Below are 24,171 nucleotides of genomic sequence, written 5' to 3' on the forward strand. Positions count from 1 at the left end.
CGCCCCTCGAGGACACCGCGGATCTCTGCCTCCGCGCTGGGGCTGTGCCGCCAGGCCCTGGGAGGAGACAAAATCCACCTGCCTCCGGGGTTGCGTGTACATTTGATTCTGGATTACAGTCTAGCCCATACATCCCATTCCCGCGCCCTTAGAATTCTTCCCTTCCCAAATATCTGCCTTAGCACCCCATGGGGCTCAGAGCTGTCCCTGTGCCTGAGAATCTGAAAAAATTAAATTAAAAAGTCATTATGGCTGGGGGAAAGTTAATAAGGAAATCCTGAACCAGATTTATCAGCTAAGGCCCTTCTTTGTGAACCTTTATTAAACTTGCATGAATTAAAATAGACTCTGCGTACAAACATCACCGGAAGTCGGGGAATGGGCACAGAGCTCAGTTTCCCGACAGCGCGAGCCCTGCTTAGGAGGAGCCGACAGAGCAGGTATCGAACGCCAGACCCCAGCTGTCACTGAGGCAGAGAGGAAGGCCACCGAAGGATGTGAGGGGCCCACAGAGTCCCAGGGGCCAGGGGCCTGCAGCACGGGGGCCGACCCACCAGGAGGGCCCCGTCTCCACCGCCAGGCGCAGAACCGGGGCCCTCGGCGCCGGCCGGGGTGTGGGCCGCCCTCCTGCCTCCGCCCCGCCACCGCCTCCGGGTCACACTCGCCCGGCTGGCCCGGGTGTGGCTCTGGAGGAGGCTGGAAAACGAGTTTCTGGAAAACAAGAAGCAAATTCAGAAGCTGCTCGGGGCGAGGAAGCCAAACAACACCCGCGACTCTGACCCCGACAACTGGACCCGGAGGAGACGCCTCATCTCACCAAAGCCGCAACGTCAGAGACCTCATTCATTCACTCATTCATTCATTCACTGACAGAGAGGCCGGCCTTGGGTCGGCAGGGACAGCTGCCATCCGTGTGGCCCCATCCCATGGTCACCTGAACACCGTTAGCCGCCAGCCCCCCCCACGGCAGAGACTCGTGCGTCAGGGCTCCCGGCAGCCAGGGGGGCTGCACCGTCACATCCCCCCAGCCCGGCTCTGTGACACCACACCGATCCCGGGCGCTCTGGGCCACTCTGCTCTGTCGTGAGGGACCCTCGTGCGGCAGACGCGCTCTCTCAGCTGCCCAACGCCAGCTTCCCGGCCCTTCTCCTTTCCCACTCACCACCTCCCTTCTTGCAGCTCCTGGTGCCGTGGGACACGCCCGGGCCACCGGCAGGCCACACAAGTCTGCCCCAGGAAGGCCGGCTTCCTTACCTAAGGGACGGATGCGCCTGGCTGGCGGTCAGGGGTGACGGGCCACAGGAGGCCAAGAAAGACAGCGCCAGGCCCCTCGCGCCGAGCCACCTGCTGTCTGCAGTCTGCCCGCGTCCTGAGACACGGCCCGGGTTCCACGGGCAGCCCACGTTTCTGTCGGCCGCACGGAGGGTTCCTCCCCGACTCTGGGCTAGGGCCACGCCCCGCACGCCCTGACAGCCTCGTTTTAACTTGATCTCCTCTGACAGGTCCTGTCTCCAAACACAGCCACATTCTGAGTTACTGGGGATCAGGGCTTCAACGTGTGGTGGGGAACACGGCTCAGCCACACCGTCCCCCGTGCCAGGACGCCGGCTGTCCCTCCCAGGGACACTCCCAGAGGGAGGGTGTCCGGGTGCTCCACGGCAGATGTGCGCACAGCCCTGTTCCTGACGCCGGAACGGGAGGAGGCTGCGTGGTCTCAGCACTCGCACACCCCGGAGCTCGCTCGGGGACCGCCGCTGCGCAGCGCACGGAGCTCGCTCGGGGCCACGGGGAGGGGAAGAACACAAGGCGGAAGGTTCCGTCCACGGCGCTGGAGTCAGCGGGGGCCTCAGAGCAACAGAAACTCCTCCTCCCGCAGTTGGAGGCCGGAGTCTGCAACCCACGGCCTCCCGCTGCCCCGGCGCCTGCAGGGAGAATCCGGCCTCTTGCGGCTTCTGCGGCTGCTCCGCGCTCCCGGGCTTGTGGCCGCCTCACCCCGACCTCCGCCTCCGCCTGGGTCTCCACGCGGCCTCTCCTCCCAGCGTCTGTGACCTTATCCTCTGTCCTTGTCCCGTCCCCCGGCCTCTGTCTCACAAAGACACATGTGACGGCATCTAGGAGCCACCCAGGTAGTCCAGAATAATCTCCCCATGTCAAAATCCTTAACTTAATCGCATCTTTTTCCGCATAAGGTGACATTTATAGTTCTAGGGACAGAGGTATGGCCTGTCTCTGGGGCCACCGTGCAGCCAGTACAGGTGGAAACTTTGGGACCGAGGAGGGGCCAGGGGCAGGGGCAGGGAATGAAATCGACGTCTCTTGTTTAAGCTGCCGGGCGGGTGGCAGGTCTTCGCCGCGGCAGCCGAGCCCCGGGGTGCTGGTGCCCCACGCTCCCCAGGCACCGTCGGCTCTGCCTCCTGATCCGGGGCTGGTTCCACCAGGAGTTCAGTTTGTGAAAATTCCGGGAGCTGTACACATGTGGCGTGCCCTTTTCTGTACGTGTTTTACACTTAAAACGGGTTTGTGACATTCTCTTTTCTTACATTTCGCAGTTTGCAGGGGAGGTCCCCGAAAACCGGGTAGAGACGGTGGTGGCAAACCTCACGGTGATGGACCGGGACCAGCCCCACTCGCCGAACTGGAACGCCGTCTACCGCATCATCAGCGGGGACCCCTCCGGGCACTTCAGCGTCCGCACGGACCCTGTCACCAACGAGGGCATGGTCACCGTGGTGAAGGTGGGGGCCCTTCTTGCGCCGTGCCAGGCACCCTGAGTGCTGCCACCCGCACATACGCTGGGACCAGTGGAACAGAGACGGCACTGGGCATAGCATGGTGCCACCCGCTGTCCACGGGCGGAGGACGTGCCCGGCCTGCTGGAGGCAGAGACGACCCTCGCGAGGGCCCGACATGTGCCTCCAAGGGCTTGGCAGACCCCCGTCCCCTCCCTAGTGTCTCGGTTTCCCCCTTTGATCTAGTAATAGATGAATTTTGTTAATAGAATTCCCAGCATTAAATCAGCCTTGTGTTTCTGAGGTAAATCCAACTGAGCCGTGAAGTAGCATTTTGCAGTACATCGCAGGATTTGGCCTACAGTCTTCCTCTCCCAGAGCATCCTCCTCTGGGATTTTGTATCGAGGTCACAGACTAGTCTCAGGAGGTGCTGGGGAGGGTGCCCTGTTCGTCCCTGGGACAAGCTGTGTGACATTGTAAGTGCCTGTCCCTGGAACGTCTGGCTGGATTTTGCTTTCAAGCCACTGGGTAGGGGTCGGTCTTGTCTTTGGTTTTGCTTGTGCTTCTCCTTGTTTTGGAGTGGACAGATTTGTAACTTCTGGTTCCATTTCTTTAACGTTTTTGGTCAGATGTGCTTTTCTAGAAAATTATCCACTTAATTTTCAAATTTACTTATATAAGCCTATCATCATAGTAGCAGTGATTCAGTCCTCCAACCTAAGTCTCCTTCTACACTTGCAGTTCATATTCTCCTGGAAGGGCAGATTGTGGGTCATACAATAAAACTTATCAGTCATTTACAACTTAGTATAAAGCAATTTAACAGTTATTGTTCCCAAAGCAATTTTTAATAGGACTAAGAAGAAAACAACAAGAAAGTGTATTTTTAGAAAATAGAAGGGTAACAGAAAGGTGAGCTTAAAGCTAGATAGGATATGTCAAAGTGTAAGAAAAAGCAAGTTTAATTTTGAATTGTATCATTTGGAAACTGCATTCAGCTGCTAGTAGCAGAGACTCAGCCACAGAAGTTTAAATACTTGTGGGCTTTATACTCTCAAGTAAGAGGAATCCTGTGGTGGGCGGTTAGGGCCAGTATGACAGCTCCACAATCGGCAGAAACCCTGGCTCCACCTTCCTGCCGTGTGACGCTTCCATCCTCGCGTATGCCTCACAGCCCAAAAGGGCTGCAAAGGCACCAGCCAGCACGAGAATTTTATAGGAAGTAGGAAAGCAAAGAGAGGGAAGGATGACTTGCCCCTTCTTTATTAAGAGACCCTCTCAGAACATCTGCCCACATCTTACTGGCAGAGTTTAGTCACATGGTCATTTGTAGCCAGAGGAGACGCTGGTAACATAGTTTATCCACTGGGTACATTTTCTAACCTCCTGCTACCAGACAAGGGAGCTGGATGTTAGGAGATCACTGGCTCCTCAACCACACGGATGAACATGGATTTTCTACAGGACTCTGTTCATTTTCTCAGCCTCCCAAAATAATCTTTTTCTGTTTGTCAATAATCCAATATTCCAAGTCTGCCAAGAAATCTTGATAAATCCCTTCATTATTTTTACTTTATTTATTTATTTTTGAGACAGAGTCTCGATCCGTCACCTGGGCTAGAGTGCCGTGGCATCAGCTTAGCTCACAGCAGCCTCAAACTCCTGGGCTCAAGCGATCCTCCTGCCTCAGCCTCCCGAGTAGCTGGGATCACAGGCGTGAGCCACCACTCCTGGCCCTTCATCATTTTTACTTTCGTTATGAAAATTTTTAAACCTACAGAGAAGTAGAAATAATAGTAAAATTAACCCTGATATACTCATCACCTGGATTTAACAATTATTAACATTTTGCTGCATTTACTAAATCATTTTGAAGTGTTTGAAAGTACATTAGTATGTGGTGACATTTCCACCCTAGTGACTCATGAGCTGCCTTCGCGCGGGGCCGTGGGTTCAGCTCGAGCGCGCTCTCAGCGAAGGGGGGACGAGCGTTTCCTTCCTCCCCCGTCCTGAACTTCCGAGCACGGTGTCAGCACAACAGCGCCCAGTGGCGGAAATAAGATCTGCCCGCGGACCGGGCACCAGGCTCTCTTTCCCGAGTAAAGATGTAACAAAAGCCTTTCTCTTGCTCTGGGGGCACATTTGACCTTGAGTCACTTTCCAGTCCCTGCAAGGCCACAAAGGTGGACGGTCTGTCAGCCGTTGCCAGGCAGCGCTGCTCCTGGGAAGGGGTCCCCGACTGGGGCAAGAACAAGCAGGGTGGAGCCGCAGGGGGCCTTCCCCAGCGAGCAGGGGGGAGGCTGCCACCTGCTCTCCCAGCCCCTCCCAGCCTCTGCGACCCCACAGCGGAGGGGCCAGGAGCCAGCCCTCCATTCGCATAACAAACCTGTGGGGAGGAAAACATGTCAGGTGGGGAGGGACGGACACAGGGGCAGCATGAGAGATCAGGGATGGACTCTCTGCGTCTTGATCGAGGGGTGGGTGGGTGACGCTTGTTACAGTTCATTAGCGTGACTCTTACTCTGTGTAAATTGAAAGTAAATTATGACACTTGCAGAGCTGGGAGCACGACCCACAGCCATGCTGTCCCTGCAGAGTCACGGGTCAGTGTGTCCTGGGCAGAATTCAGCATCGGAAGCGCACTTTTCCCTCCTCTCCTTCATTTTTGTTTTTATTCCATTTCGTGCTTTTGTCTAAAGTTTCCGTTTAGAGTCTGTTTAAGGCACGTGTCTAGTCTGGGGACCTTTCGCCTTGGCAAACACCCACCCTTGGCCTTGCGTTCACTGGGAGACGCCGTCCTCCCCCGAGCTCTCTTTCAGGGGACCTGGCGGTGGCACAGGAGGTGACAGGGCAGTGCGGGGCCCCACTGGCGCTGTGCTGGGCACTGAGGAGGCAGAGGTGCAGCGCGGGGCGGGGACGGGGGGACAGCAGCCGTGCACCACGGACGTGCGCATCTCACTCGGGGCTCGGAGGCCTGTGGGGCCACCCCACCTTTGGGTGGGAGAGACCACTCCTGGGGAGATGAGGGCTCCCCCAGGGCCGCTGGGCCGGTGGGGACGGGGTGGGGGGGAGGCCAGCTCGAGAGCCCCAGTCCCTGCCCCCACCCAGAGCCTCAGCTCCCCTGCCCCGCCCACCCGGTGCTGTCACTCACGGAATTTTTACCTTCCTTCTCTTTATACTCAAACGCCTTAGTTAGTTGCAGCAGTGGAGAAGCCAAGGGTTTGACGGGCCAGACGTGTGATGGTTAACGCTCACGGAACGCTCACGGAACTCGCATGCCAGACCGTGGGAGCCCCGTCTGGGTGTGGGTCCCTTCCGCCGCCTCCAGCACTCACTCGTCCCCAGTCACCCGTCCCCAGGCCAGGGCCCGGCTGTGGGAGCCTCCCCTCCGGCAACCACAGGTTTCTCGGGAAAACTGGTTCCGAAAGCAGATAAGCTCCTCTCTAAGCAGAAATTTGCTTTGCTTTTTATCATGGAAGATTTCTCGGCATGCCTAGAAGTGAGAGAATACGGTCATTTCGTGGAGCCAAAGTCGCATAAATTTCACAGTGACTGGCGTGCTGCTCTGTCACCTCAGCTACATTTTCTGCTGAAGTGTGTTTTTAAATTCCCAGACTTCATGATCCTCCACTCCTGCACGTGTCAGCACGCATCACCCTCAAAAATGCGTGTTGCTTACACGGCAGCACACGCCACCGCACCTCACACGGCAGCACACGCCACGTCCCCTTCACATCATCCAGTACGGGTTTATATTCAGTTTCCCTTAGTTTTCCTTAAACTGCCTCTTTGCAGTCTGGTTATCCAGATGTGATCCACGCCGGGTCCCCACACTGCAGTTGGCTGTAACATCTCTTGACTCTCTTGTAATCTAGAACATTCCACCCACCTTCGACCCGCTACAGACAGGGAGCCAGTAGACGCGTGCGAGTTCCCACATTCCGGATGTATCAGCTTGCTTCCTCCAAGTGCCGCGTGTCTCGTCCCTCGATCTCCCGGGTTTCTTGTGACCCGGGATGCAGGTGTGAAGGGTCAGTCCCTGGGGAGGACTTGTGGCCAGAGCTCGGTGCTGTCGGGCCCCACGGCGTCTGCTTGTCCTCTCGCAGTCTAAGCCTGGCCGGGGGCAGGTGGTGACAGCCCCAGCCCTGCATTGCGAAGCTGACTTCCCCCGGGGCGGCAAGCGAGACCCGCCAAGGTGCAGCCCTCCGCCCACACCCTTGCCTTAGTCGTCTCCTCTATCGGAGGCAGATCAGGGTCCACGGGAATTTCTTCATTACTGTGCAAAACGGTGCTTTTAGCATTCTAGCATCCCTGTGCATCCCATACCCGGGATTCCTCTGTGCGAAACAGCTCTCCCTCATCCTCGAGGGCCCCGCGATTGCCCTGAAAGACAGGCTCGCGGTCGTTGAAACCATCCGTGTCCCGCCCCTGGGATCCTGGGGTGTGTTGCCACAGATGGGAAAGGGACTTTGCAGCAGGACTGAGTTGAGGGTCTTGAGGGTGAGGGGTCATCCTGGCTCTCCGGGTGGACCCAGTCACAGGGTCCGTGGAAGAGGGACAGGAGGCTCAGAGTCAGAGACGGGAGGATGGAAGCACAGGGCAGAGAGACAGAGCAGGACTGGGAGGCACAGGAAGGGCCGGAGCCCGGCAGCCTCGGGGAGCCAGAAAGGCAGAGACGGGTTCTCCCCAAGAGCCTCTGCCACCAGCCTGCCACCGCCTTGTCTTCAACCCAGCAAGACGGATTTTTCTACTTTGGAACCCCAGGATCGTAAGATGACAGGTTTGTGTTGCCTTGAAGGACACAGAACGAGTGCAGAGTCCAGCAGAAACTGTGAGATACAAGCCTAATGCTTCACCATCAGTCACCATCACCCTCCGCTTTCTGTGGTGACCGACGGTCTGGGTCCCCTGAAGCTGCTGGAACTAGTCTCATCTCCAGATCCTCGGCTCAACCACGTCGGCAGAGTCCCTTCTGCCCGGGAAGGTCACGGTCGCAGGGTCCAGGGATTGGGACCTGGGTCTCTTTGGAGGCCATGACTCAGCTGCCCACGGAGATAAGAGAAATTTCTTCATTTTGCGTTTTTATTTCTTCGTTGTTAAGAGTGCATGGACTTCCATGTATTCGGTGTGTTTTGATCAGTTGCCGTCATTATCGTCTTGGATGCAGAAACGACCCCATCTCAGTAAGTGGGGGCCTCAAGGGCCGGGTCCGCGTCCTTCCGCCACGAGCTGCCTGTGCCTGCGGCTGCCTTGCGTGGTGGCCCAGCCAGACACCGCGTGCGCCTGGGGATTTCTTCCTCGCTCCAGGGTCAGCCTCCCCGAGTGAGGAATGGTGTTCAGAGACCAACGTCCGGGCCCGAGAGGTGCTCAGCGCTGCCGGACGTGGTCTGCGGACGCAGCCAGGAAACAGTGTCGGGGCTTGTGCACCCCCTGGTCAACTCAGGGTTATGTCACTCACTCAAAGGACTGATTTAACCCAGTGCAACGTCAGAGGGATCTGACGTCACTAATTTTACACTGCGTTTCATTTCTCTCACACTGAAAATCGTGGCTCCTAACGATGTTAACATAATTGCTTATTTACTTCATCCAACAAAATACATTAAAAGTTCAAAAATAACAAATCCAAAGTCACTATCAACAGCAAGAAGACCAAAAGAGTTTAAGATTTCTTTGCAATTGTCGCTTTAGAATAAATCCTAGTAAGGACGTACCATGTGTGCCTATCACGTGAGTCATTGCTGTCGTGGGAATTACGTCACCAGTTTACATACAGGTATTAGGTCATTAAATATGAAATGTCCGATTTTGAATCAAAAGTGCAGTTTGTTATATCTCAAACAAGAATCAGTACAGTTAATCAAAGTATGCGCCTAAACTATCGACACAATTTTGCCATCTTAACGGTAGCTTGTTTATGCCAGCAGTGAAGAAGCCTGGAGAGCAAGTGGTGATGAAAGGCATTCTCCACAGCTTCTTGAGAATTGAATATGTTTCCTTGCAAGCAGTGGTCCAAAGCCTTGAAGAAGTGGCAGTCAGTTGGTGCAAGGTCTGGTGAATACGGTGGATGACAGAGAGTTTCCAAGTCCAGCCTCTGTAGCTTGAGCAGCGTTGTTTGTGCGACATGTGGTCGAGCGTTGTCTTACAAGAGGATTGGCCTGTCTCTAGTGACCAATCTCCACTGCTTAATTGCAACTGTCCTCATAATTTTGTCCAGCTGGTTGCAGTAGACATAGCTGTAATCAGTTGACCAGGTTTCATGAAGCCGTAGTGGACAATACCAGCCCTGGACCCCCACACAGACACGGTTAGCTATTTCTGATGAATATTCCATTTTGGACTGTGTTTTTACACTTCATCTTTATCCAGCCATTGTGCTGAATGCTTGCGATTGTCAAAAACAATCCATTTTTCATCACACATCACAATACGGTGTAAAGATGGGTTGCCTTTATGTTGCAACAGCAAAGAAAGGCGAGCTTCGAGACCATCTCTCTTCTGACGCTCATTTAATTCATGCAGTGCCCATCTACCCAGCTTCTTTCCCTGCCCATTTGTTTCAAATGGTCCAATATTATTGGAACAGTAACGTCAGACCTTGCTGCTAATTCACGTGTAGGCTGAGACGGATTCACTTCCACTACGGCTTTCAGCTCATCATTATCCACCTTGGTCTCGGGTCACCCACGTAGCTCACTTTCAAGATTAAAATCACCACAACGGAACTTCTCAAACCATCGACGTACTGGGCGTTCATTAGCCACGTCCTTCCCAAACACTTTGTTGATATTTCAAGCTGTCTGTGCTGCATTGGTTCCACCACAGAACTCATATTCAAAAATAACACAACTTTTGACTTACGACTTCACAAAAATTGCTCTAAAAAATTTGAAAGATAACCACAGGCCACGTGTGTTTGAAAGAACGAGGATGTGCCTTCACAATAAACCGGAAACAGGAAGTGCCAAAGTGAAGCGTCAGAGATATCAACTGTCTTAACTTAGTACTTAAGGAAACAGGACATTTCACAATAACCTAGTAGCTTCATCCCATAGTCCCTGATTGTTTGCATTTTTAGTGATTGCTTTACATGTATAATGTTACTTGTCAGACCTACGACGTGAGCGTGTAAGATAATATATGACTCCAAAACCTAAGCTGCGTGACTAGACGTAAACAGCAAACTCGCGCTCCCGGGGTGACGTTCACGCCGTTCCTTCCCTCTGATTACAGACGCCCATTTTTATTAGTTTTGGGTGTGTGCTTGCAGTGTTTCTTGCTGCAAATATGACCACATACATGTACAAAGCCGAACTCTTCTCCCTCTGGCGTGTGAGGGGCGCACCCTGTGGGTGCCGCTGTCTCGCTCACCGCAGACCCTGGAGCCGTCCCCAGGACGGTTCCCAAAACCGTTCACAGCGCCAACGTCGCCACTGCGTGACACAGGGCAGGCTTCCGGCCAGCTGCTGCCGGCGGACGTGGGGGCTGTTTCCAAGACGCGTGACCTCGCGCACACGACCTGTGTGTGTCTGAGCAGAATATCCACTGCAGTTGCAGCGTGTTGTGTTGCGTTTCCACTGCAGTTGCAGCGTGTTGTGTTGCGTTTCCACTGCAGTTGCAGCGTGTTGTGTTGCGTTTCCACTGCAGTTGCAGCGTGTTGTGTTGCGTTTCCACTGCAGTTGCAGCGTGTTGTGTTGCGTTTCCACTGCAGTTGCAGCGTGTTGTGTTGCGTTCTTTCCGGTTGCGCGCTTTGCCGTCAAACGTGTCTCAGCGCGCCAGGCTGCTTCTGTGTAACTTCCCTCCCTCCCCAGCACGTAGGAAAGGCTTGAGCAGGTTTCTGAAAAAACACCGCCGACTGCAGAACTGGGCTAGTCTTTGCCGGTCAGGGGCCTGGTGCACCGAGAGGACCTAACGAGTCGCGTCAGTCGGCGCCGCATGTGGAAGGGAGGGCCCCAGGCCTGGTGCTTGCTGTCCGGGGGCCGCGGTGACCGACGGCAGAACAGCAGAACCGCGCTCCCCCCAGCTCCGGAGGCCGGAGGTCTGAGGCAGGTGTGGGCGGGCCGTGCCCCTCGGGGGCCCCAGGGAGCATCCTCGCCTCTCTCCGGTTCCAGCGCTTGCTGGCAATCTTTGGGGTCTGCATCTTGGAGCTGCATCCCTCCAGACCCCACCTCTGCCTTCACACGGCCTCCCCCGCATCGTGTGTCTCAAATGTCCCTGGTCCCCCCTCTTACCAGGGCCCCTGTCTCGTGTCTCCGTCCATCTCAAGACCTTTAACTTACACCTGCGAAGGCCTATTTCCAAATAAGGGCCTATTTGCAGGTTCCAGGGGGTCATGTCTTTCGGGGGCCACCATTCAGCCCACCGCACCTGGTGAGGTGCCCCGGACAAGCAGGGCGGGGATGGGGTCCCAGTGCAGAAGAGGAGCCACGCGGCCGGGGCTGTGGCACCCAGGGAGCCCAGCTGCTGCCTCAGCACGGCATGGGGCGGGGGGACTGAGGGTCCTCTAGCCTAGCCCCTCTCTCCCCCTGTGGGCCAAACCCAGCTCAGGGCAGCCGGGCACTGCGACCCTTGGGGCAGAGAAGAGCCGGCACCAGCCGGGGCGGGAGGAGACGACCAGCCCGGGTATCCCACCACGGGCTGGCCCGTGCCACCCCCGCACTCCTGCCTCTCGTTCCAGGCCGTGGACTACGAGCTGAACAGGGCCTTCATGCTGACGGTGATGGTGTCCAACCAGGCGCCCCTGGCCAGCGGGATCCAGATGTCCTTCCAGTCCACAGCAGGCGTGACCATCTCAGTCGTGGACGTCAACGAGGCCCCCTACTTCCCCTCGAACCACAAGCTGATCCGCCTGGAGGAGGGCGTGCCCACGGGCACCGTGCTGACCACGTTTGCAGCCGTGGACCCCGACCGGTTCATGCAACAAGCCGTGAGGTGGGTCCGCAGGGCACAGCCCCCCGCGCCCTGCCCTTGGGCCCTCCAGAAGCGGCTTCCAACCCTCAGGCCCCACCTTCCATGAGTAAGAGTCCCGAAACGCCCAGTGAACCCCACAACCCAGAAACCCCGGCAAGTGGGTGGGGTGTCCCGACCCGGGGTGTCTTTCCAGGCAGGGAGCAGCGGCCACCGCAGTCCGGGGACAGCCTGGTGCCGGGAATCCCCATCACAGTTTGCAGGGGGAGGAGTGGACAGTGTGTAGACATCAAGGCGGGTTCTGATCCTGCTGCACTCCCACCAGCTGTGTGACTTTGGCAAGTCACTTACCCTCTCTGTTCCTCAGTGTCTCCATCTGTGACATGGACACAATGAGCACAGCTGTCCGTGGGGCACACAGCAGGGTGGGACGCCCCCCCAAGCCAGAGCTCAGTGACAATGGGCCGCTGCCGTGGCCTGTCCCGCTGGGGCCAGCGCAGGGCGGCAGGAGCCCCCGAGGAGGGCACGGCTCCAGGCGCTGCGAGGAGCGGAAACTCTGGCCTGTGCGGGATGTGCGGCTGGCGGGGACCCCAGGGGCCGGAGGGCCGGGGTCCAGGGCAGCTGCTCGCCCAGCCCCCGGCCTCCCCTCACGTCCGCTCTCCGCAGGTACTCGAAGCTGTCGGACCCGGCGAACTGGCTGCACATCAACGCCACCAACGGTCAGGTCACCACGGCGGCCGTCCTCGACCGCGAGTCCCTCTACATCAAAAACAACGTCTACGAGGCCACCTTCCTGGCAGCTGACAACGGTGCGCCCAGCTCCGGGGAGGCAGCTCTCTCCGTGGCTGTCCCGTGGCTGGTTCCGTGGGCGAGGAAGGGCACTGGCCAGGGAGGGCTGGGGGGCGGACAAGGCAGTGTCTGTACCGTGGGAGTCAGGGGCTCGTTGTCACTTGCTGTCCCCAGGCGGTGCCCCCTCCACTCATCCACACTTCAGTCGTTCCACCTGACTGCCGTCACCCACTCACTTGTCCCCGTTCGGTGGTTCCTGCGTCACTCACTCACTCGTGGGCACCAGGGCAGTCAGGGATGGTGGCCGACCGCCTTGCCTAACTCTGTGACCCGAATGGCTCCTGGGCTTCCCCCGAAACCGAGGCCTGAGAACCAGGCCCGCAGTTTCCAGCTTCTGCAGCCGCAGGGCTTGCCCAGGACCAGAGAAGCCCGGGAAGGCCCAGCCCCGCCACTCGGCCGCCCCGTCCCCAGACAGACCCTAGGTGCCACCTCTGCTGTGACCACCCACGACGCCTGTGCCCTCCATCGCAGCAGGGGGCAGGGATAGAGGCCCTGGGAGCCCCGAGAAGGTCGGGGATGCCCCGGGGCCGGTGACAGTGGAGGACCCCGGGAGCCTGGGTGGGAGGGTAAGGACAGGCAGGGCAGAGGCAGCGGGAAGAAGGTTCTGGAGCACTCGGGGCTTTCTGAGGGATGTGGGTAGTGTCTTGAGAAGCAAGGTGCTGGCAGAATGGGTGGGAGTGAAGATTCTGGAACCAGAGGCCAGTCCAGCACCTCCAAGAGTCAAACAAGTCTGTGTCACCCCAGCACTGAGGTGGGGTCTGGCACAGTGAGCGCTGGGCCAGCGTTTGCCAGACTGCTGTTCCCAGAGCGCTGGCCTGTGCCCAGGGCCTGCCTTTGCATGGCTGACATCCCGTGTGTGTCAGCTGGAACCTGGCTCAGCTGCACAGTAGTGACGGTAATGTCAACAAGATTGAGTCTTATTTTCTCTCACATAAAAGAAAGCTAGAGGCAGGCGGCCTGGGTCAGATCTGAGAACCTGCTCACTCCGGCCACTCCCCCATGCTTGGCGTGGTCCAGAATGGCTGCTGGTGCTCCGGCCATGACATCCACCTTCTGACAAACAGAAGGAGGAGCAAGGAGGGCACAGACATGCCCCTGCCCTTCTGAGGACTTCCAGGAAGTGCCACACAGGCCAGAACTTACACAGCCACACCCAGCTACGAGGGGACTGGGGACATAGGTGCTTCTAGGTGGACAGCACCAATCCTAGATAAAATGTGGGATTCCAGTTCTTTTATTAAAAGAAAACAAAAAATAGATCATGGGGACAACTTAGCTGTCTCTACTCTGGGAAAACAGGTGAGAAACCAGTAAGCCAGACAATTTCAGGGCGAAGGAAGTGCTGGAAGAAAACAAAACAAAACAGGAGGACGGAAGAGGGACCAGGACCTCCCCTTGGTGACAAGGAGCCGACCTTGGGACCAAGACCTATGGGCCAGAAAGAACAAGCCAGGGGAAGACAGGGCAGGAGAGGAATGTCCCAGAGTCAGGAAATAGGATGTGCAAAGGCCCCGTGGCAGGGCACACCCGGGAAGGTCAAGGAACAGCCTCGCAGCTGAGGCTTCACGAGCAAGAGCAGCTGGTGCAAAAAAGCTCGTCCTGGAGCAGGTGAAAGTGGGACGTGATCACCCTGCCCTTGGCCCCAGCATCCTCAGAGCCCCTCCCTGGACCCCCGAGGGGATGGGCCCCCAGAGCGTGGCTGTGAGCGCCACTTCAGGCAGCTGCACCATCAGTAGGGGGTATGTCCCGCGGGGCTCCGCATGGATGTGCCTCCCACCGTGTGTGCGCAGTGGGGGGCTGGCGCCGCTGCATGTCTGTGTGGTCGCGTGTGCTGGTTTGTCTGCTGACACGCAGTTTGCAGCCAAGCGGCTGCCTCTGGCGTGCAGCGGTGTCGGCGCAGGGTGGGGCTCCGGCTGGGCTGTGGGTCAGCCCAGGGCGCAGCTGTGTGGGTGGCCGTGCCCTGCATCGGGCTGTGGGACTGTAGGGGTGTCCCCGCGTCTGTCCCCAAGTGGTCACCCCACATCCATCCCGCAGGGATCCCCCCCGCCAGCGGCACGGGGACCCTCCAGATCTATCTCATCGACATCAACGACAACGCCCCCGAGCTGCTGCCCAAGGAGGCGCAGATCTGCGAGCGGCCCAACCTCAACGCCATCAACATCACCGCCGCCGACGCCGACGTCGACCCCAACATCGGCCCCTATGTCTTCGAGCTGCCCTTCGTCCCGGCCGCCGTGCGCAAGAACTGGACCATCACCCGCTTAAACGGTGAGCGCACCTCGGGCCACGCCCACGGTGAGCTGCCACGGGGCCTCACTGCGCCCGGGGTGCAGCGTGAGTGCCGGAGGGGGGTGGCCTGCACGAGGACTGTCCGGGCTTTGCCTTCCCGGCAGCCGCCCCACAAGTCTTCAGTTGTCCCCCCGGCTCACACCTTCCCTGGGGAGGCCACAAGTCGTCCCCAGTTTCTCACAGTTTTAACGCGCTCAGCCGTGAGCTTCCTCGCAGCTGTGACTGCGAAACCCCTGCCCCGTGCAGAGCCGGTTCCCCACTGCCCGGCCCTGACCGATGCGTCTCCAGTCTCGGGTCTGTCGTGTACACGGCACCGAAGTTCTGACGTTTGGCGGCAGTGTGAAAACGCCTTCTGGAAACCTCATTCCAACGTCTCCTTCCACCAGGAGGGGCCTGTCTCCTCAGACCCAACTTCACCAACACGGAATACGACTGTTTTAAACAGCATTTTGCCAATTTCATGGTCAAAGTCATTTTTTCCGTCTGCGTCTGAATACCAGTGGAAGCTGTTTCATGTGTTTATCGGCCGTTTTGCTCCCGCTGTGCACTGCCCGCTCCACATCTTTGCCTATTTTTATTTGGGAGGATTTTTTCTAATTGATTTGGTAAAACTTTATGTATTCGGGAAATTATTTCTTCATCCCACACACAATTGCTTTTTTCGGGCACCCCCAGCATCTCTTAGCTTAGCGGCGTGACGTGGCGTGTGCGCAGGCGTGCATGTGTGTCAGCTGGCGTGTGCGCAGGCGTGCGTGTGTGTCAGCCAAGCAGATCGTTTAGATTCTGGTGACGGCAGACTTGGCCTTTCCCTTGGAAGCCTCGCCTGGAGCGGGGCTGAGCGTTCGCCGTTGCTTTGCACCAGGTGACTACGCCCAGCTCAGCCTGCGCATCCTGTACCTGGAGGCTGGGGTGTACGACGTCCCCATCATCGTCACAGACTCTGGGAACCCGCCCCTGACCAACACGTCCGTCATCAAAGTCAAGGTGTGCCCGTGTGACGACAACGGCGACTGCACCACCATCGGCGCGGTGGCGGCCGCTGGCCTGGGCACTGGCGCCATCGTGGCCATCCTCATCTGCATCCTCATCCTGCTCAGTGAGTGTGGCCGGGCGCGGGGGGCGGGGGTGTCACAGGTGCCAATCTCCGTCCCAGGGTGGCCGGGAGGAGGGCAGGCCCAGGCTGGCCCCACAGCCCACATCTCTCGGCCTCATCTCATCCGCTGGGACCGTTTCAGAAACCCCCGAGCTGGCCACGTGCTGACGGGAGACCGGGCCTCCCTCACTCTCAGTCGGGGGGGCCGGCCTGGGAGCAGCTCGGCAGTGTCCCCCGAGGCCTGGCCCCTTTCTAGGGCTCTGCTCTGCCTCCCAGGCTCGTCAACGTCCCCGTCCAGAGTCTTGGGACTCTCTCGTTGGCTGGCTCGGGTCACAGGCATGCCTGGAACCAGTGACCAGCCAGGGGACGGACGTGCTCACGGCCCCACCCAGGTCACACGCTCCTGAGCCAGCCTCGTCCTCCAGTGGGTGCAGGAGGAGGGAAATAAGTAGACAAACACTCAAATACTCTCCCCGCGCCCAGGCAGCGGGTAGGAGCGAGGGCGTGAGCCTGGCCAGCTCTGCCTCGGAAACCGCACACACAGATGTATTCCCGGGCACATGGGTGTGCACCGCACAGCACACACGCACTATGCACACGTACAAATGCGTGCCCTCGCTCACACCCACACCTGTACACGAGTGAGCATATACCCACACATGAAGTACATATGTAGACACAGACATGCACACACAGATCTGTGGAGATGTATGTGCACATATACACATGTGAACACAAGTGCACACACCATACACACACAAATCCATGCACTCACACATAGGCACACATGCATGCTTACATGTGCACATATACAGATACTCGTGTGTACAGATACATGCTTACATGGACGTGAATGGAACATGCATACATGCATATGAATGTTCACACGGGCCATGCACGTGTGCATACACACAGGCACACATGGTCATGCGTGTATGTGTACTTTGCATGGCTACACATACATGCCCACACAGATACACAGAGACGTGCACACACAGATCTGTGGAGATGTATGTGCACATATACACACATGAACACAAGTGCACACACCATACACACACAAATCCATGCACTCACACACAGGCACACATACGTGCTTACATGTGCACATATACAGATACTCGTGCGTGTACACACGGATATGTGCTTACACGGATGTGAATGGAACGTGCATACATGCATATGAATGTTCACACGGGCATGCACGTGTGCATACACACAGGCACACACGGTCATACGTGTATGCGTACTTTGCATGCCTGCACATACATGCCCACACAGACACAGAGGCGTGCACACACGTACACGCACGCCCTGCTTACGGTGCGGCCCCCGCAGCCATGGTCCTGCTGTTCGTGGTGTGGATGAAGCGGCGGGAGAAGGAGCGCCACACCAAGCAGCTGCTCATCGACCCCGAGGACGACGTGCGCGACAACATCCTCAAGTACGACGAGGAGGGCGGCGGCGAGGAGGACCAGGTGAGACCGGGCCGGCCCAGGCCTCCCCACACCTGTCCAGCTCTCAGCTGACAGTAGACACGTGGCCTTTTCCACGGCATGAAGGCGTCACATGTTCCTTGTGTGACGTGCAGAGTCGCACACGGGAGGGCAGCCTCCCAGACCTCATGCCCTGCCCACGTGCCCACGTTCACACGTCCAGCCCGGCTGGGCTGTGCCTTCCACGAGGGGCCTGTGACGCCCCCATCTCGCCTTCTCCCTCCCTGCAGCCACGCCCCGGCCCAGTGCTGCCTGTGCCTGGGAGGGGAGGGGCTCGGTGGGCTGGGGACAGGGATGCCCACTGGCCCGACACTCCCGTGTGCTGGAGGCTGCCAAGTGCCAGGGACAGGGACCGGTGCCCAGGAGGGTGGACTGCAGGGAGTCGCCTGGTTGGCTGTTGGGGGACTTGGGGCACTGCGGCTCAGACCCCTCTGCATCCCAGCCCACAGGGGGCACAAGAGGAAGGTGCTCAGGGGGAGGGCGGCTGCTCTCGTCTGAGCTCTCAGGGTGGGCGTTGTCACAGAGCAGCCTAGCAGTGGGGTCACCTGCAGCTCCAGGCCACCGAGGGCAGCCAGCACAGCCACATCTGCCGGGAGACAGGCAAGGATGCAGGCATCGCGGGAGGGGTAGCGTGGTGATGAAATAGGACGTCAGGTGCCCCAGGGCCCAGGGCACGGAACAGGACAAGGGCACAGCATTCTGCTGCCTGTCCCTGTAACCCCTCACCCCCCTCCCCGACACCCCTCACCACCCATCCAGCCTCCCCCTGACTCCGCTTGGCCCCTCAGGACTACGACCTCAGCCAGCTGCAGCAGCCGGAAGCCATGGAGCACGTGCTGAGCAAGGCGCCTGGGGTGCGGCGGGTGGACGAGCGGCCAGTGGGCGCCGAGCCCCAGTACCCAGCCAGGCCGGTGGTGCCCCACCCCGGCGACATCGGCGACTTCATCAACGAGGTGGGTGCCCGGCCGTGGGAGGGCCCCAGCAGGGTGTCCCCTCCAAAGGTAAGACCCCACTCACGCAAACAGAAGCAGCGCCTGGGGGTGAGGAGGCGGATCAGACCGGTTCAGGGCTGGCCCTGCCACGCCAGCCGTGTGGCCCTGGGCGATTTTCTGCCTCCCCGTCCTCCTCCATCCAAGGACTGAGATTCCTGCCTCTGGGCAGGGCGGGGACTAACACCAGGCTTGGCACACGGTAAGACTTAGGGCAGCAGCCCAGGGGCTTTGGTAGGAACAGCTTTTAGGAGCAGCAGCCGAGGTGACCGAGGCACAGCACTGGGGTACAAGGAGGCCCTGGCACCCGACTTGCAGGCCTGGCCCACTGCCGTCGGCAGGTCCCCCGCCCCCCGCTTGTCTCCACTCAGCCCCATGCTAGGCAGGCGCAGCCCGAGGACGCCTGGTCTCAGGCAGGCCTGGGCCAACCCCCCTGCCACCCCGTGCAGCCGGACACAGCAGGTGGGAACCAGCCCAGGGGTGACCTCCCTCCGGAGCTGCCACCTGAGCACGTGCCCAACCTGCCACTGGGGGTTTGGAGGCAACTTGGTGCTGAAGACCCAGCGGGCGGCACACGCAGCCTCTGAGCGCCCCGTCCGCACGGGTCTGCAATGCCTGCCATGATGCAGCCAGGCAGCCTGGGCGCTGTCCAGGGTGCCCACCTCCCTGTGTCACTGCCCTCGTCCTTCCTGGGGCAGCAGATGGAGGGACAGCCTGAACCAGGACAGACGTCTCCCCGGGAGCCACCTCCGCGCAGCTGCTGTCTCGGCTCTGTCCCCACTGGCTCTGCAGAGTCCTGTCCCTGGGCCCCTTACGGCCAGCGGGGGCCCCAGTGCTTTCGCCAGCTGCTCCCAAATACCAGCAGCGCTGACAGCTCAGCCCGTGTCGGAACCTAACTTTACAAGAATCCGTTTAAGTGACAATAACCCCGGGATTGACTCAGCAGAGACACACAGAGATGTCTCAGAACACTCCCCACAAAGCACGTCGCCAGCCGGGCCAGAGGTGACAGCCCTAGGACTGCCCCAAACTGGATGCTGCCCCGGCAACACTGTCTCTGATGTGATTAAAAGTTTAAAACCCCCACAGTATGTCCTGCCATCTATAATTAAAAGCCCATTTTTAAGTACCTCCCAGAGGAAATTAACAATGAAAACCACCGAGCATTCAGCACTGAGCGAAGCTAAGGGCACCCTGCCCAGGGCCGGCTGGCCGGTGGCACCGGCGGAAAGCGTCGGCCTCAAACACATCGGCAGGGAACAGACAGCAGGAATTAAAGGCGCTGAACTTTCAACTCAGGCAGCTAGGAAAAAAGACAGCAAAATAAACCCAAAAGAAAATATCCCCAAGAGGAACGAAACTCATGAAGGCAGCGATCCGTGGAAGAGAAGGTCGGAGTCTGGCCCAGCTTGGGGCCTCCCAGGCCCCCGGCCACCTGGAAGCAGGTTGTGTGATTCAGACCCAGACCTCCCCGCGCCCAAAACGTCACATGATGTGAAGCTGTAACCCTTCCCCCATCTCCCTAGAAAGACGAGGGATCTTGAATCTCCCCTCTCTCTCTAGCCCCAGACTCTGTGAGCTGTCGGTGTTTAGCAAAAGCTTTGATGCTCAGCCGCACCTAGAGTTGACTAGCTGAGCCCTTCCCTCCGCCCTGGCTTTGCCTGGGTGGTGTTGGGGACCAGTCTGGAGGGTTAGAGCCCAGCCCTGCAGACGGCCACTGACCCTGCCTCGCGGCTGAGGCCAGAGCGGGGGGCGCAGGGGCACAGCGAGGTGGGCCCAGCCCTGGGTCCTTTACGACGTCCAGTTGACGTCCATACCGGCAGGCGGGAGCCGGGGATGTTTCCTTGCCCACTGGGGTTTGCTTTTGGTTTGAATTCACTTCTGGTCGCAGTCTGCAGTCTGGGTTCCCCCCAAAGCAGACCCAGAGACAGGATTTGGGGGCTCATCTTGGGGAGCACAGGTGGGTGGGGAGAGCGGGCCAGGGAGGGAAGGAGCCAGTGAGGGGCCCCATCCAGCTGCAACCTGGGGCTCCTGCAGGGAAACTCCAAGAGCCGGCATAGAACATGCACGGTGGAGTCGCCTGCGCAGGGCCAGGGACCCGGGCACGTACCCACCACTCCCGCGGCCTCGGGGGAGGGCTGCTCCCAGGGGCACCGCAGCCGGCTGCACACAGAGCAGGGCTGAAGGAGCGGGTGGCCCCTGCCATGTTGCCAAATGCTGTTCCTGGGGCGTCTCGCTCCCCCTCTCCCCGCCGGCCCCGCGCCCCTCCCACTGCTGGCGCCCGAGTTTGTTCCTCCAACGCCCCAGCCTCCGTTTTCATAAATGCCCCTCCCTGCTCAGTTCTCGGACAGCCCTTCAGTGACACGCAGAGAGCACTTCTTGAGCACCCACTGTATGCCAGGCCCTAGGACCCCGTCCCCCTGCCCCAGCTGTCCCCGGCTGCCCTGGGCCCCTGGGTGGAGACTGCACAGCCTCACCCTAACCCCCGTCTCCATGACCCCAGGGGCTCCGAGCAGCCGACAACGACCCCACGGCGCCCCCCTACGACTCGCTGCTGGTCTTCGACTACGAAGGCAGCGGCTCGACCGCGGGCTCCGTCAGCTCCCTGAACTCATCCAGCTCCGGGGACCAGGACTACGATTACCTCAACGACTGGGGGCCCCGGTTCAAGAAGCTGGCGGACATGTACGGAGGCGGCGACGAGGATTAGCCGACCGCACGTCTTCGGACCGAAACGAGAGCCGCGCTCGGACGCCGGAGGAGCAGGACTGAGCGGAGGCCGCGTGCCGCGACCGCCCCGCGACTGTCATTAGTGGTGTGATAGGAGGCCCCCCGCCCTCCCCAGCACTGAGCTGTCCAGCATGAACACTCACCCCCGGCGCTCGCACGCCAGCGCCGCCCATCTCTGTAGCCGACCTGTCCCTGCAGGAGAGCGAGAGGCACCCTGTCTTAACTTGAATTTCTTAGAGCAGAAGCACTGTTTTTAAAAAAAAAAAAAAAAAAAAATGAAAGTGCCTTTTGGTACAGATTCCCTCAAACTCAGGAGTGACCAAGAGCAGACAGGCAGGTTCACCTCCACCCGGCCCGGCCCCAGCTCTGAAGGCATCAGTTAGGGAACGGGGGAGAATGTGTCTTTCTTTTTTGTCTTTTTTTCTTTTTTTAATTGGTCTTTTCTTAAGAAATGAAAGTGAGTGTCTCATTTGAAAACCCAAGTTTGGGGTCCAAATCCCAGCAGCCTTTGCTGTGCACAGTCAGGGTGCCCTGGGCCCTGGGGAGTCCCCAAGCCAGCCGGGGCCAGGCTCAGCCTTCGGCTCCCGCAGCAGAAAGGTCCCCTGGGGTTGGCCAAGCCCTGACGGCCCAAGGCAGGACCGCGGATTTGGCTGTCACCCCTAATTCTGGCTGCTCCTCCCCTATTCCCAGATGCTGTGAACAGCTGGGGCAGACAGGGTCCGGGACCATCCTGTCCTTCCCATCTCTGCCCTCGGCCACCCCTGGGCCCCCTAGCCAGCCACAGCCCCCCTCAGCCCATTGGTCACCCCGAATGCCAGCCAGGAGAGTGTGTTGTCCCAAGAAGTCACAGCTCAAACCTGCACCCCTTGTGACTGGACTCCAGGGGACCCCATCAAAGGCCCAGAGAACAGGCATCAGTCCGAACCCCTGTCCACTTTCCACACCTCTGGCCACCCCAGGGCCATGCTGGTGTCAGGGTTCTGACCTCTTCCCGGCTGGAGATGACAGCCAGGCTCTCCGTCCTGCAGGGCATCTGGCAGCCCCTGTCCCCCCACCACACCCCGTGTGGACCTGCGCTCCTGCCCATGGCTCCCAGTTTGCTCCAGAGGGCTGGGGAGAGACCCCTCCACCCGTCCCAGAGCTGCCTCTGGGCTCCACACACCAGAAACTGTGAACTCCTTTCCTTTGGACCCGTGTTGGCCGCAAGCAGCCCCCGGTGACAGGGGTGCCACTGTCCCTCAGAGCTGGCCTTGCTCTTTCCATGGGTGTTTGACCCTCAAGCCAGACTGGGGAGGACAGCAGAAGGGGCTGTGTCCAGACCTGCTGGGGCAGCTCCAGCCACCTTTGCACACGGGACGAGGCCACACGCCCGGTGCCTCTCTCTCCAGGACGGCCGTTGCTGGGCGTGCAGGAACCTCGGCCAGGGCGGGAAGCAGCCTCCCTCCCCTCCTGGGGGAATCCTTGTGTGCGGTCAGCTAAGGGGGCACGGGGGTCCCAGCACTGACAATGGACAAGGAGGACCCCGGGAGCAAGACCCACACCTGCTGCTCGGGGTCAGGGTGAGCCCCGGAGGCCTGGGGAGGTCAGGGGTGCCTGTGGGGGCAGCATGTGCTCCACTGGGGGTTCTCCGGTCCGTTGCCCTCCTCAGCCTTCGGCCTTTCCCACTGCCAAGGTCACCCCTTTTCTAAACTGCTTTGACCCGAGTGCACACGCATGTGCCACTCTCGTGGCATGTGCCACTGGACGTCAGGGTCCCTCCCCCACCCAACTCATCACCCACTCTGTGCCCCCTCCGTGGGTCGAGCTGGGTCACAAGCTCCTTCTCTGGCCATTCCAACCCCGCCAGGACTGCCCGGGGTGGGGGCACCATGACGTGCGCCAGGTGCCCCTCGTGCAGACAGCCAGGCCAGGAGCGGGGCCCCCAGAGGCCAAGGGGTGACGTGGGGACCAGCTCCCCCGGCTAAGCTGTGCTATGCAAGTGAGCATGTCCTGAGCTCTGGGCGTGGCCCTCACAGCCAGGGAGGGATTGTGGCCGGTGGGGCCGAGGGAGGGGAGCTGGAATTTTCTGTTTTTGTTGTTTTGGAAAGTTCATCCTTCAGTCCGAGTTCTGAGCCTGAGGAGTGTGAGTGGGTTGTCCTCAGTGTGACTGTGACTCTTGTCTCTGAAATCCTGAGGCCGCCTTGGGCTCCCGGGAGACCCCGACCCCACCGGCTCCCAGGAGAGCTGGGCGAGTGTCTGCGCCGGCCCCCTCCAGCCCCTCTCCCGAGGCCTGTCACTGCCAAGCCCCTTGCACTTTGCCTAAGTCACGCAGGCTGGAGCTGCCGCACCGGCTGGAGGGACGTCCTCAGGCTTCCCAGGCCGGTCCCTGCTGCCCGACAGCTGGACTGCATCCCCTCCCCCGCCAGCCAGCCCCTGGGGCCAGAGAAAGACGGGGCCCCCACACCCTCCCAGACCACCTCTGAACTCGAGTTAGCGTTAGCTAAGCGTACTCGTCTTCTCTGTAGCTTGTAGATGCGACGGATCAGGGGACCCGCAGCGCACAGTGCGAGGGCGCGGTTTGGTTTCTTTTGGGAATTTCTGTCCTGCGCTGGCGGAGCCGCTACAGCGTGGAGGGGCAGGAACAGCAGGTGGCCCCCAGCCCGGGGCCATGGCGCCTGTTGGGGCCTGGGCGCCCCAACTCCTGGCCCGGCAGGTTTCTCTTTCTCGTGTGTTTCAGTACATCCAAAACGCTAGGCCTCCCGCCACCAAAGTGTCAGAGCCATGGCAATTGTCAGGCCCTCAGAGATGCCTCAGTTTCCCTAGCGAGAGCACCAGCCAACACACACGGTCCACTGAGGTGACAACCCTGTTCTCTCCGAGGTAAAAAGTCGGGGGAGAGGGAGTGTCCATTTCTGCCGATGCTAAAAGGCACAGCACCAACAAGGTCCAAGCCAGCGCCCGCAGCAGAGCGCCGCGGTGTACATAAGTAGGTTCTGCGCGATGCAACCCGTCCGGGGATCCACCTCTGTGTACAATTGGAACGCATTTTACGTTTCCTTTCTCTCCTTTCTCCATTCTGATTTTTTTTTTTTTGCATGTTTCTTTTTGA

General features: G+C 59.1%; 1 protein-coding gene across 1 annotated transcript in view; it reads left to right on the top strand.

Moving 5' to 3' along the window:
• The window catches only part of CDH4 (cadherin 4), a 342,817-nt gene extending 321,492 nt beyond the window's left edge, over positions 1 to 21,325 (top strand). Inside the window, exons 9-16 of the mRNA XM_045528912.1 lie at positions 2,550 to 2,735; positions 11,408 to 11,661; positions 12,304 to 12,446; positions 14,521 to 14,754; positions 15,638 to 15,871; positions 17,207 to 17,346; positions 18,153 to 18,317; positions 20,857 to 21,325. Of these exons, the coding sequence (XP_045384868.1) occupies positions 2,550 to 2,735; positions 11,408 to 11,661; positions 12,304 to 12,446; positions 14,521 to 14,754; positions 15,638 to 15,871; positions 17,207 to 17,346; positions 18,153 to 18,317; positions 20,857 to 21,063 (1,563 nt within the window). The 3' untranslated portion in view covers positions 21,064 to 21,325. The remainder of the gene's footprint in view (positions 1 to 2,549; positions 2,736 to 11,407; positions 11,662 to 12,303; positions 12,447 to 14,520; positions 14,755 to 15,637; positions 15,872 to 17,206; positions 17,347 to 18,152; positions 18,318 to 20,856) is intronic.
• Positions 21,326 to 24,171: the final 2,846 nt, after the last annotated feature.

This window comes from Lemur catta, chromosome 17, assembly GCF_020740605.2.
Source record: "Lemur catta isolate mLemCat1 chromosome 17, mLemCat1.pri, whole genome shotgun sequence".
Lineage (NCBI taxonomy): Eukaryota > Metazoa > Chordata > Mammalia > Primates > Lemuridae > Lemur > Lemur catta.